The 13,453-nt window shown below is 37.2% G+C and overlaps 1 protein-coding gene across 1 annotated transcript in view; it reads left to right on the forward strand.

Moving 5' to 3' along the window:
- The window catches only part of LRP2 (LDL receptor related protein 2), a 110,138-nt gene that overhangs the window by 76,328 nt on the left and 20,357 nt on the right, over positions 1-13,453 (forward strand). Inside the window, exons 51-63 of the mRNA XM_058028332.1 lie at positions 244-760; positions 2,525-2,677; positions 3,130-3,300; positions 4,589-4,812; positions 5,222-5,399; positions 6,328-6,524; positions 8,119-8,364; positions 9,037-9,193; positions 9,306-9,442; positions 9,986-10,102; positions 10,373-10,489; positions 11,885-12,022; positions 12,753-12,875. Coding sequence (XP_057884315.1) covers positions 244-760; positions 2,525-2,677; positions 3,130-3,300; positions 4,589-4,812; positions 5,222-5,399; positions 6,328-6,524; positions 8,119-8,364; positions 9,037-9,193; positions 9,306-9,442; positions 9,986-10,102; positions 10,373-10,489; positions 11,885-12,022; positions 12,753-12,875 — 2,475 coding nt within the window. The remainder of the gene's footprint in view (positions 1-243; positions 761-2,524; positions 2,678-3,129; positions 3,301-4,588; positions 4,813-5,221; positions 5,400-6,327; positions 6,525-8,118; positions 8,365-9,036; positions 9,194-9,305; positions 9,443-9,985; positions 10,103-10,372; positions 10,490-11,884; positions 12,023-12,752; positions 12,876-13,453) is intronic.

The following is a 13,453-nucleotide window of genomic DNA, read 5'->3' on the forward strand; positions in this document are numbered from 1 at the left end:
TGCATTTCCAAAATATGCCATAGCCCATACTTTGCACTTGGTGTTTTGTGACAGACTTCAGAGGTGGTAGAATAATTTTATATTAGATTGTGTTGTTTACTTTTTTCCTTTATTACAGCAGCCCACATCCACATTCAGCATTTTCAGGTGGTAGCAAGGAGAGAGAGACAGAGTGCATTGGAAAGTGACTGCACTATTACTCTGCTAGCTGGCTCCTTGAATAGAACTCCTTTCCTTTCCCAGGTGTAAATGAATGCAGTGACCCTTCAATCAGTGGATGTGATCATGACTGTACAGACACACAGACAAGTTTCTACTGTACTTGTCATCCCGGATACAAACTTATGTCTGATAAAAGGACTTGTGATGATATTGATGAGTGCAATGAAACTCCATCAGTATGTAGCCAGATTTGTGAGAACACAGCTGGCTCCTACATCTGTAAGTGTGCCCCAGGCTATATCCGGGAGCCTGATGGAAAAAGTTGCCGGCAAAATAGTAATATCTCCCCATACCTTATTTTTAGCAACCGTTACTATCTGAGAAATCTCACAGCAGATGGCCAGTCTTACTCTCTCATTTTGCAAGGACTGAGAAATGTGGTGGCACTGGACTTTGACAGGGTGGAAAAGAGGTTATACTGGATTGATGTGGGGAGGAATGTCATTGAACGAATGTTCCTAAATGGGACAAATAAGGAGACAGTGATAAGTGATGATGTGCCCAACGGGGAAGGTATCGCTGTTGACTGGGTTGGCAGGTAAGAAAATACATTTTTTGTCTTTCTGAGCTACTGAAGAAATGATGCGTGAAAAAGTTTATCTTAGGGCTTTTCCCCCACTCCATATGAAATTCCTGATGAGTAGTGAAATAGTTTGGGTTGTGGATGCAGTGTTACACAACTGCTCTGACATAGTTTATTAGCATCTAATACATAACACTTAAATTACTCTGATACGTAATATACTGAGGTTCTGTCAGACTTGCTCTTCCATTGATTATTTGCTAGCAGTTGTTGGGATTGGCATGCAGGTTTCACTCTGCATAAACAAAATATTGTAACAGGTAACTAGATCCCAGTGAAGTAAGTAACAGTAAGCCTTAATGAAATTTAGCTCCTCTGCCAATGTGAAGAGCATCTGTCTTTGGCTCTTGAAAAATGCACCTTTAACTGACACACGCAGAAAATGTGACCCACATAATTTTCTGTCAGGAGGTCAACATATGGGTGAGGTAATTGGAAAACACATCTCATTATGGTGCATTTTTAGTTGCCTGCTGTGTTTCAAAAAGTAGTCTGATTTACTGTCCCAGAACCTCTGTCATTATGTGGTGGCCACTCTGACAGTGGTCTTGCTGTGTTTCATCTTGCTTCCGAAGTGCAGTAATATAAGTATGAAAAGTTTAAATAACATGGATCAAACTGTAAAATAATAAGAATTGTTCAAAAAGTCACTTTTGGAACTTATATGGGAGTGTTTATATGACTATGTCTATGTAATAGTTTTTATTTTTAAGCAATTTTGTCTCTAAACTAATGATAATTAATGTTTCCGGCAGCCCCAAATGCTTTATGAATCATGGAGAGATGATGAAGCAAAAGGCAAATTTTAGCTGAACTGGTCCTACAGCTTCATTTCTAATATAGCTTTTGAATTATTTCAGCTAGCATTAGTTATGTCTTCAGTCAGTTCTTGTTTAGATGTTCCAGGCAGGCTGAAGAACAGTACAATTGTTGAATTTTCCTGCTTGTTTTCTGTGGAGAGAGAGGATTAAAGGATGCCATGAGATGCAGGTTGGAGAAGACTATTTTCTCCTCCTCCGTGGTGGGAATGGTGCTACTTAGGGTGGTGTAGGCAGAATTATATCTGTCAGGCTATTTCTGGAATGACACTGTAGATGCTGGAGCTGGGCAGCTCTGCAGAGAATTTCAAAGTATCCTGCAGTAGTTCTAATTGAATTTAATGCTTTGGTTTGATGCTTAAAAAAAAAAATCATTGCTTCTGCTTGTATGATTTCTTGGCTTACAGCTGTGTGTAATTCCCAGGCAAAATAATAGAAGTGTTAGAAAATTCAAGGTGAAGTTTAAATTAGGGTGTGAAACTACTTAGGACTTTTCTAGCTGTTTGATGAGTGCAGAGGCGGCAGCATGGAGCAGTTGAGGATACTCTACAATGCCTTACTGCCCTGGTCACAGTCCATTGCACTGCATGTCTGTTTTCCTGCTCTTGGCCATTGTTGGTAGGAGAGAAAGAGAAGAGGGGTTCAGGAATTTGTAGGCAAATGGCATATTATTACTCAACTGGGCACCTGCAAGTTTGAGTTTGGCACCACTGGTTGTGGTTACAAGGAAAGCGGAAGTGAAAAGGGCAGCCTGGAGCATGGTTAGATGCGGCATCAATGAAGTATGTGTTCCTTTCCAGTGGATACATTGCTTCTAGGAGAAAAAAAAAATTAAAGATGCTGTGAAGCAAAATAAGGGGGGAAAAATAATATTTAATAAATTAACCCTCAAATATTTCAGAAAATTGTACTGGGTGGATGCCTACCGAGATTGTCTCTATGTCTCTGAACTTGATGGAAGATTCCGGAAAAAACTGCTGGATCGGTGTGTGGATGCCAACAATACTTTCTGCTTTCAGTATCCCAGAGCAGTTGTTGTTCATCCAAAATATGGGTATGACTTTCCAAGAGTCCTTTTCCTTTATTTTGCAAATAATCTTGCACTATTCTGAAAATCTGAAGTAGATTTGGGCTGCTTGCATTTAGATTTCTGTGGTGTTAGTACTTATTTGCAGCTTAGGAGAAATAGTAGCTTGCCTGTTGTGGGTGTATATGCATGGCTGTCAGCTACCATTGGAAGTGGAATTTTGTTCCATATGGACTAGAAAGTTCTGATTGCAAGGCTGAAAAGGTTGATAGAAGTGTGTATGGTTCGATAGGTGTTTGGGGCTGACTGACTTCAGTTGTGATTGCACAATTGTCTTCTGTAGCAGTTAAACTAAGAAATGTATTGGCTTTCTTCTTCCTCAATCTCTGCTTTAGTTCTGTGGCAGGAAATACTATATTTGAGGCATGGCTTCGAGTATTTACTTCAACAATCCTAACTCTAGGTATTCATTTGAACAGACAGATTTACTGGACAGACTGGGCAGATCGAGCCTATATTGGACGAGCTGGCATGGATGGCAAGGAGAAGACTGTAATCATCTCTACCAAGTTAGAGTGGCCCAATGGACTTACCATAGATTACACCAATGACAAGCTCTACTGGACAGATGCCCATCTAAACTATATTGAGTATGTGCACAGGAAATGTTAAAACAACTGAATGATCACTCATGTCAGATTGTGTTGGGAGAATTTATAGGTGCTGTGAAAAGAATACATACTTCTGCCACTGACTCTATAGAAAATTGGAGTCAGAATGTCTGGAGTAGTAGATGATATTGATCATTACATTAGATGGCACAGTAACTGAGTTGCTACATTCAGTGAAAATTGTTGAAAAATTATAATGAAAAGGTTCACACTCTGTACTAAAAGATGCAACTTCTCTGTGTCTAGTTATGCAACCTGAACCAAAGCAAAATTGACTATAAATTCCCTAATTTTTGATTATCTTGTTTTTGGTTAGATAAGAATTGAGCTGTAACTAAACTAATTATGTGCTAATAAGTTGTATACAAACCTTTAGAAGATGTCTGAATGCCCATAAGTTTGATATGGGATTTCCTGTTGGCAAGTGGGATTCTTTTGTCAATCAAGAAAAATCTATACATTACTTCTAGTACTAGAAAATTCCCACCTAAATAGCAGTAAAAATAAGTAATAGTTATCTGACTACTTAAATTTTGAAACTCATAATACTGAAATATTTTGAAACCAATAACTTGTATTTATGTTAGTGTTCATATTTGTATTCATATTTACCTGCACATTTCGATTTATATTTGCATTTACTTCTATTCTTCTCTATTAATTCTTCTGGCAGCCTTTTCTATGATAAAGTATTAGAGATGTCTTTTTAAAAATGTGTGTTAATTATATGTATGTTTCTCTTTCTCTCTCTCCTCTCTTGTATTTCATAATTTCCCCATATACAAGGAAGGTATAGCAAAATGTAAAATCTTGTCAAAGATAGCTCAGCAAAGGAAGCTCTAAATCAGAAAGACATACAAAATTTAGGAATATAGGAAGCCTATTATTGTTTTCAGTGTTTCATTATTAGCAGTCTGAATCATCTAGGCAAGCTAGTCTCTTTTGTGACAAAAATAACTCACTGTTAAGGCAATAAATGTGCAAAATTTCATTGTTCTAGCTAATGTGCTTCAGGAGGACTGTACATTTCAGTGGATGTTACACTATTCCATTTATTTTCCTGAAGTAGCCTGTTTTACTTTCCTCCATATACTAAAATGAATTTGCTAAGGATGGTCATCTGTCTTTAGGGCATAAAGAAGCTGCAATTCTACATGTCATTCTGGTAGCCAGTAATGAAGGACCATAAGCATACATAATGTGTGAAAAGTTGGAAAGAAGTTTTAGCATTTATCTAAATGTTTTGCACAAATTTTTCTTTGTGGAGGTACTCTGACCTGGATGGACATCATCGTCACACGGTATACGATGGGACTCTACCTCATCCATTTGCAATAACAATTTTTGAAGACACAATATATTGGACTGACTGGAACACAAGGACAGTTGAAAAAGGAAATAAATATGATGGATCAGAAAGGACTGTTCTTGTGAATACCACGCACAGACCATTTGACATCCATGTTTACCACCCATACAGACAACCATTTGGTGAGAAAAGAGAATTAGATTTGTGTTTAGAGGGTCAGCTGTTATTTGGGGACTAGTTGTAAAGGACCCTGAGTGCACTCAGCTTTTGCCTTTGCTGACTGGAATAAAAGGCACAGAGTAAATGTAGCCATCTAGTTTACATTTATAAATGGCCTTTTCTTTGAAAAGCAATAACTGCTAATGCATAATTTTAAATTAGTTTCTAAAACATCATTGCTTGATAGCATAGATTGTGTGTACATGAAATGACACATATTTGTCTCATGAAATGTCTACTTATCTAGGTTTTGGTTTTCAACCTCTTACATTTAAGGTTTCAAAACAGTATTAGAGGAATCTGTCATAGATTGAAACCTTTGTGTTCTGAAATTTATGACGTATGGTAATATTTACTTTTCTGTTTTACCAGTTAATAATCCTTGTGGCACCAATAATGGTGGTTGTTCCCATCTTTGCCTAATAAAAGCTGGTGGTCAGGGGTTTTCCTGTGAATGCCCTGATAACTTCATGGTCATACAGTTCGGCAATACAGCCCACTGCCTTCCAATGTGCTCTAGCACCCAGTTTCTCTGTGCAGACACTGAGAGGTAAGTCTGCAGCTCACCATCGCTTTTTCCATGTGCTTTTAAGGGTATGTTTTACAGTTCAGTCTCTTCAAAAGGGCAGGAAATTAGGGCTTCCTTCTGTTCTCATTATGAATTTGTGACATGCTTGCAGAGAGAAAACTAGGAAAAGACGGGAAGGCAGGCTTTCATTTTGGAAAAGTACTTCTAGGCTGGTTCCTTAAGTAGTACTTCTTAACTTCTCTTTCTGTTATAGGCATTGCAGATGTAGCAAAGTTTGGGTTGTTAGAAGCATGTACCTCCAGAAAACATTTCTTGTTGAATTCTCAAACCTGGAATTTTATTTTATATATTTTTAAACATATTTTACAATGTATCTGTTTCTGCCAAAAATATACTGTCTGCCAGTGTCCCAGGAAAGCCATTTAGCTGACATGAGGGCACATTTCTAGCCCCTTTTACTGAGACAGCAGTGGAGGGAGAGGAATGGTGACATAAGAGCTCTTGTACTGATGTATCACCCTGGAGCCTATGAGGAAGATGTGCTTATTGGGTTGCCTTTTGAAGCAGTGTTATAATGATAATCTCTAGTGAAATTTTTTGTGCTAAAGTTTGGGTGAATTATTGAAATATTACCTCATTAAATGATTGATCTAAAAAATATCAGAGAGGATTACCACAAATAAACATAAAAATTAATTCTTTATTATTTTCTGTGAACTTCCTTCTAGAGGTCTACCAATATCATCTGTTTATCATCTGTTTCTGGTGACAGTATTCTGGCATATTTTATTAGCATTTGACATATGAAATAGAAGGCATAAAATTCAAGATGTTTTGGATGTTTCAAGAAATATCACTAAGACGAGACTGTCTTTTGTGCTGTAAAAGGATGGTTGTACATCTGCAAAGCTATATCCTAAGCAGAGAACACACTGTTTTCTCTTTGTAGGTGTATTCCCATCTGGTGGAAGTGTGACGGGCAGAGGGACTGTCGAGATGGCTCAGACGAGCCCCCAACCTGCCCGCACCGCTACTGTCCTGTGGGGCAGTTCCAGTGCAATGATGGCAACTGCACAAGTTCACATTTCTTATGCAATGCCCAGCCGGACTGCCATGACAGATCAGATGAAGATCCCGTACTTTGTGGTATGTTCCAGCACATAAATTAAGCTGTTTTGCCAGTATAAAGCATGTAATCACATATAAATTTCATAATCACTGTAGCTTTTTCAAAGATAAAAGGATGAGATAGATAGATAGATAGATAGATGTAGTCTTCTGTAGTCTTGCACCTGCTGGAGCAATTCACCTCTGTGCAAGCAGGGTAAAGGACAGCAAAAATACTATATCAAAAAAAGTACTATATCAAAACATAAACAGTTTCTATACCTCCAAGACAGATTTGCACTGAGGTAAATTAGTATCTGAGATATCAAATATTAGAAACAGGACACACTTTGTTTTGTGCTGGGTAAAGCCATGGTGATTATGAAGAGTCTAGGCCTTCCTAATGCCCAGGTCAGTCTAATTTTAACTCTGTTGTACTTTGTGTGATGGGACAAAATTATTACATCCTCTGCATTGCACAGAATCCAGTTAATGTGGGAAGATTTGTTTTGGAGAGCAATTTGTGATAGCAGTCTTATAGAAATGTAGCATAATTATGCTTGTGGAATAATGTTATCTCCTTAAAAACGTACGCTATTCCACATACTTATGTCTAATTTAAAAAGGATATCCCTCCTTCTCTTTTTGTAAATAATGTAGTTCTGGCAGCTACAAGCAAGTAATGTAAAGCAAAGGGGAAAGAAGTGTGGTTATATAACTGATTGTGTCATTGCCTTCCATTCCAACAGGGTTCTAACAATGACAGAATGAAATGAAATGTCAATTTTAACTGAGTTTCAAATAGCTAAGATTTTAAGTGTGTCACAGGGGAATTTAATAGTAGAAGTATGGCAGCTGTGTAATGCTGGGTACAGCATAACATACTGGGTACAATAAAAATCAGTTTAGATCTATGTAATTCGTTTACTTGTTATCTCGTGCATGGTAACAGAATCCTTTGGTCTAGAACATTAATGGAAATTATAATACACTGTTTTCTCTGGAACAGTTTGGCAGTGTATGTAAAAGAAAGTAGTAGAGTGGAGCGCGGCAAGAAATTCTGGAGGTAGAGATAAGTTCTGACTTCTGTTTTCAGAGCTACCACAGTTTGCCAGCACTGCTGATACCACCTTTCAGTGCTTTGCCCTTTGGGAATAGAGGCTATATTTTTCTAGGTTGTGCAGCTGATATTAGATGGTCTTCTCCTATGTTTTCTGTCATGTTCATTCGTAGAGAAACAGGCTCATCAGGCAATACACACCTAAGCTGATAGCATGGCCAGAGCCAAAATGCCACTTAGCTCCTCTGTGAAGTGAGTGGGAGACCCAGCCTCAAACATGTTGAATGCTGGGTTTACTTCCCTCTGCTTTAGGAGAAAGTAGTATATGTTTTGCTCCTAGAAAACTGTAGAGCCTTAGTGAGCTTGTCTGAAGATACCTGGGGAAAATGTGACATGTGATGTTAGAAATGTGCACCTTAACTGCTTTTACTGGGCAAGTATATATGACATTTTAAATTTCTTTGTGGCTTTGTTTTTAACTGTTGATGTAAATGTCAGGGCTCAATTGATATAACAGCAGCAGATGATTTCTTTGAGTTTCAGTATCCTAACAGCTGATCTGTATTCTTTCAGCCAATCACCAGTGTGAAACTCATCAGTGGCAGTGTGCCAACAAACGATGTATCCCAGAAGCCTGGCAGTGTGATAGAGAGGATGACTGTGGTGACAACTCAGATGAAGATAGTGCTCACTGTGCCAGTAGAACCTGTCCCCCAGGCCAATTTAAATGTGACAATGGCCGCTGTATCCCACAGTCCTGGAAGTGTGATGTGGATGATGATTGTGGTGACAACTCTGATGAGCCATTCCACGAATGCAGTAAGCACACAGCTGTAGTAAAATGGCTACATTGAAGTGCACTAAAAGTGGAGTGAACCACATAATTTAATTTTCCTGAGATTGAAAGTTCATTGGAAAGGAGTATTTTCTGCAAGCTAATTGCATTTGTGTAGTAAAGAGTGTTAGAAAACATAGAGACTATGTGATAATTCACTATTTACTTATTCTTGAAGAAGAGAAAGCCTATATAAGCTGGCTAGATTATCAGAAACTGGCAGCATCTCACACTTTCTTGATACTAGGATTTTTCTATGTGCTCTAGCATGTCTCTCTGAGCTAATGGGCATCTTCAAGAACTTGTGATGAAGTTTCTGCCATCTGAGGACAAGCTGCCTCCTCTGACTTCCATATTTGGGGCTATTGCCAGTTTCACCATCTCTGAATAGTTTAGGGACAAACACAGTGAGTTGAATGTGATTTGATCCTGTGATGGGTTTGTAGCATATCCAGAATACAAGCAGCATAGATTGGAAAAGATAGTAAAATCAGATTCATTTAATGCTTTCTCTTTTACAATACTAAAATTATCAGATAGCTCTTTTTAATCAAAATAATTGACTGTAAATCATAAAAGGTTAGAAGAGGCAGAAAAGCAAGGAGGGTGGTTAATGGCTAAGTAATACAATTAATTTTGACAACTGCCTCTTTCAGTGGGACCTGCTTATCGATGTGACAATCACACACAGTTCAGCTGTAGAACCAACTACCGTTGCGTACCACTGTGGGCAGTGTGCAATGGGAATGATGACTGTAGAGACAACAGTGATGAACAAGGCTGTGGTGAGTTTGGAGAAGGTCATTTCAATGTAACTTTGTGCCTAGAATATTGCTCCAATTTGCAAACACTCAGATTTTCTGAAAGCCCTCAGTAATAATGTATCTGGGCATAGACTATGCTAATGTGTGGTGTTTTGTTGTCAAACTGTCTACACTTCAGAGGAGATGACTTGCAATCCTTCTGGAGATTTCCGTTGTGACAATCATCGATGTATCCCGCTGCGCTGGAAGTGTGATGGAGATGATGACTGTGGAGATAACTCTGATGAGCATAACTGCAGTGAGTTCATGTTTTCTTCATAATTATACAGTTCCACTTTTGACTTAAATATCCTTTTATTTTTTATGAGAACAAGGCAGCTCTCAAGTGCAGCCCTTTTTTGTTTTATATGGTGGCGTCTCTTATTTGCTGAAATACCACGCTGATATAAAGGATGCATAAAACCACTAATCCATCCAGTCATCACAATAACACAAATTCCTGTTTTCCACTGAGAAGTGACATTTGAATTTTATCCTGTGTGCAAATGTATAGTTTCTTAAACAATAATAATGGATCTTTTTTCTCTTATTTAAATTAAAAGTTTCTGTATAATTCTGTTTTGAAACAAAGTCTGCAGTGATTTTCCTTTTTTCTGTGTCAAGAGGGACATGGAATATTTACCATATTTAAAGAGTAATTGGGGGCAATGGTGTTTTAACATAATTAAATTTTTAAGATTTTACCTCTGCCCACATTTTGTCTGGTTCAGTGAGATAGGTGTGGATGTTTAACTCTACATCTGGTAAACTTTTCCTATGTGTACATTGATTTTAAATGAAGGTCCTCGTGAGTGCACAGAAAGTGAATACCGTTGTGACAACCTGCGCTGCATTCCTTCCCGGTGGATCTGCGACCACGATGACGACTGTGAGGACAATTCAGATGAACGTGACTGTGGTGTGTGTTTTCTGAATGCTGCCTCTTACATGTTCACACTCTTGTTTCTAATGTGATAAATTATTCTGCAAAATGATCTTTTATGGGAAGCATCTTTAAAGAACTAAAGTTCACCCTGTCATGTTAGTCACTCCACCAAAAATAGAGAATACCACAGATTTTGTAGTCTGAGATTTTCCAGCATTTTTAGAAGATTGTTTTCAAAATATAAAAAGTTTTTCTGTCTTTGAACAAGAAGATCTTTCAACAGTTACTTCTTAATCTTTTCAGAGCTGAGAACCTGCCATCCAGGTTATTTCCAGTGTGAGAGTGGACACTGTGTTGCAGAGCGCTTCAGATGTGATGGAAATGCAGACTGCCTTGATTTCTCTGATGAAGCAACTTGTCGTGAGTTATAAGCTTTGCAATTGGTGCTCATTGTGCTCACTTCCAGCGATATTTGCACTTTTCCCTATTTTTAAGTGAAATGACTCCTTAGAGATATAGAATTCTGCAGTGCTCAGTGATTTTAGTAAAAATTCAGGATAAGCATAATATTTTGAATCAGCATTTTAACATAATAATGTGTTGCCGTATCTTATACTGATTGTAAACACATTCTTAATGGTAGGAAATGAATGTGTTTACCAAGTCCAGGAGAAGATACACATGTGACTGAATTAAAATTTTTCACTATCCCTTGAGCACTGCAAGAACCAAACTGTTTCAGTTGTACTAAATTCTAACAAGGTTTCTAATGAGATTGTTTTCTATAATACTCAAAGTAGTGTAAAGTGTCCTAAAGTGTCAGTGAACCCAAGGAAATAATACACTTTTTTATAATTTCTGTTTTCCTTTGGTATATTGATCTACTGTGAAAAAAATGTCTGTAGCTTGCCTGGATCTACAGCTGCAGCTGTTTACCCAGAAAGTATTGTTCCCAGTTGGAATGAAAATATTCCCTCTGTGCTCTATCTGCATTGACTGACATCGGCTTTTTGTGATACTGATGTGCTGGTTCTGACTCACCTGTTCCCATGATCTTAGGCTTCAGTACTTGGGAGAATTCCTTTCTCTTCATGTTGGTATCAGGGCAGTTCTGTCCATCTTTCCATGTATTTGATTTTAACACCTGTGCTTTAAGTAAGAAAGGGCATCTGCATAGTACTGTCTTTATTTTTCTGATGCTTACCACATCCTGTGACATACATCACAGCAGATGTCTTTCAGAACCTGAGTTATAAAACATGTGACTGTTGTTAAATGGAGGATAAAATGTATGAGAAGCCATTGAAAGGGCAAGGGTATGGTTTATTTATATTGGATGGTAGAATAATATTTTTGGTTTTTCTTTGGTTTAGTTAAGTTCCTTTCACAGTTTTTACAGAATATGAGTGGGAGCTTTTTGCTATATCAGCATGACTCCTTTTGAAATTGCATATCTTACATGCTCCTTCAGTCATTCCTGTTTGGTGCCAGTGAGGTTAATTCTTATTGAACTAGATTTGTCAAATACAAATTCAAGTAGCATTTGTTAAATTAATTTGTTTATTTTCAAAAGCTTGTCTAACATAACTTGTTTCACTCTTCATTTAAACCTGAATTAATTACTTGTGGCTGTGAAGAAGTCTTCAGTCCTTGCAGCCTGTTGTTGCTGTACATTTTTGAAGCACCTCATATAGTATCTCCTATTATGGATTTAAGTGTTTTTAAAAACAATATGGGGTTGGACTGACTATTTTTCATAAAAAACATAACGTTTTTATTGTAAATTAAAATGTAATAATTTTCTTTTATTTTCAGCAACACGGTATCCTAATGGTACATACTGTCCCCCCATGCTGTTTGAATGCAAAAATCATGTCTGTATTCAGCCATACTGGAAATGTGATGGGGATAATGATTGTGGAGATGACTCTGATGAAGAACTTCATCTTTGCTGTAAGAGAAAGAAATGATAATAAAATGAACAATATGCTTAATCTCTAAATATAATAGATAAATTAGAAAATAAATTGTAATTCTTTGGGATGAGTGCTAAGAATTTTGCTCTGCATGCAAGTTCACTTCATTCTGTGGCAGTATTTCTCACTGTGTTTGTATATGTGGTTATGAAAGTAGGGAGAAGCGTATCAGAGATGAGCTTCACTATTCACGTTTCACTATTTCACGTTTTTCAAGTTGGTTATCAAAAATAAGAATGTCAGTTTGAAATAAAAGATTAATTCAGATAATGTATATTGTCACAAGTGCTGAACTTTCAAAGCTATTAGTGTTGCCAGGATATCTTTGAAAATATGGCTAAGAAGTCCTGACTTGAGGTCTAATAATTAGGTCTTGGAGGTGCTACTTAAACTGGTTTTGTCAGTAATGCGCTTAAATAACATGTTGGATTTCCAGTCAATTTTCTTCATAAACAAACCTAGAAACCTCAGTGTTATATGTAGTTAGTGAATTTGTCTTTGGCCAAATGTGTTCTGATAAAAAAAAAGTGTAATGTCCTAACATACAATCACCAAAATATGCAGAAAATATTTTTTTGTCTGAATGCCTCCTCACCTTTTGAAATATACAAAACATATAGATGTTCCAAGAGAAAAGTGATATGAATAATTTGTGACTCAGTGGCCTGAAGTATCAAAATGTGACTGATTGACCTCTGTGCTTTTAGTGGATATTGCCTGTGAATCTCCGTTCCGTTTCCGGTGCGACAACAATCGCTGTATTTACAGTCACGAGCTGTGCAACCAGGAGGACGACTGTAGAGATGGGAGTGACGAGAAAGAGGAACACTGTATGTTTACAAAAACTGAGCATCAATTTCAGTAATTTTGATGTGCTTCATATTTAATAATACCAAAGGGATGTCAAAGTTAACCTTGGATAATGAAAACAAGAGCTCACTATGAAATAATTTTAACTATGGTTATTGGCACTATGTATTTATAGCTGTACAAGTAGCAAAAATGGGCAAACATTTGTCTGAAAAGTAAAGAGCATGATTTTCAAACAATACTAGATTTTATTATAAGCACCAGCTACATATTTGCTCATCTTATTATGAGCTCTGCCTAAAAGGAGGAAGAGGAAAGAGTTTGGCTGTATGGTAAAATTGGGATGGGATGGCTAGCTGGGATGTTTAAAATAAACAAATGGTAATACTTCCTGAAGTTGTGGCTCTGTTAATATTCAGTAGGTTTTTGCCCTCAGAAATCTTATGTAGTTCTTGCTGACTGCTGTACATTTTCAAGTGTAATAATATTTTTAGTTCCTTAATGATATTATTTGCTGGCTTTATTGTACATATTCTAAATGTTAATGGTTTACTAATGTCTCTGTAATTTCTTGAAGTCTGCAGTAGGTGTATGAAGT

Source organism: Melospiza georgiana, chromosome 7 (genome assembly GCF_028018845.1).
Source record: "Melospiza georgiana isolate bMelGeo1 chromosome 7, bMelGeo1.pri, whole genome shotgun sequence".
In the NCBI taxonomy this organism is placed as follows: Eukaryota; Metazoa; Chordata; class Aves; order Passeriformes; family Passerellidae; genus Melospiza; species Melospiza georgiana.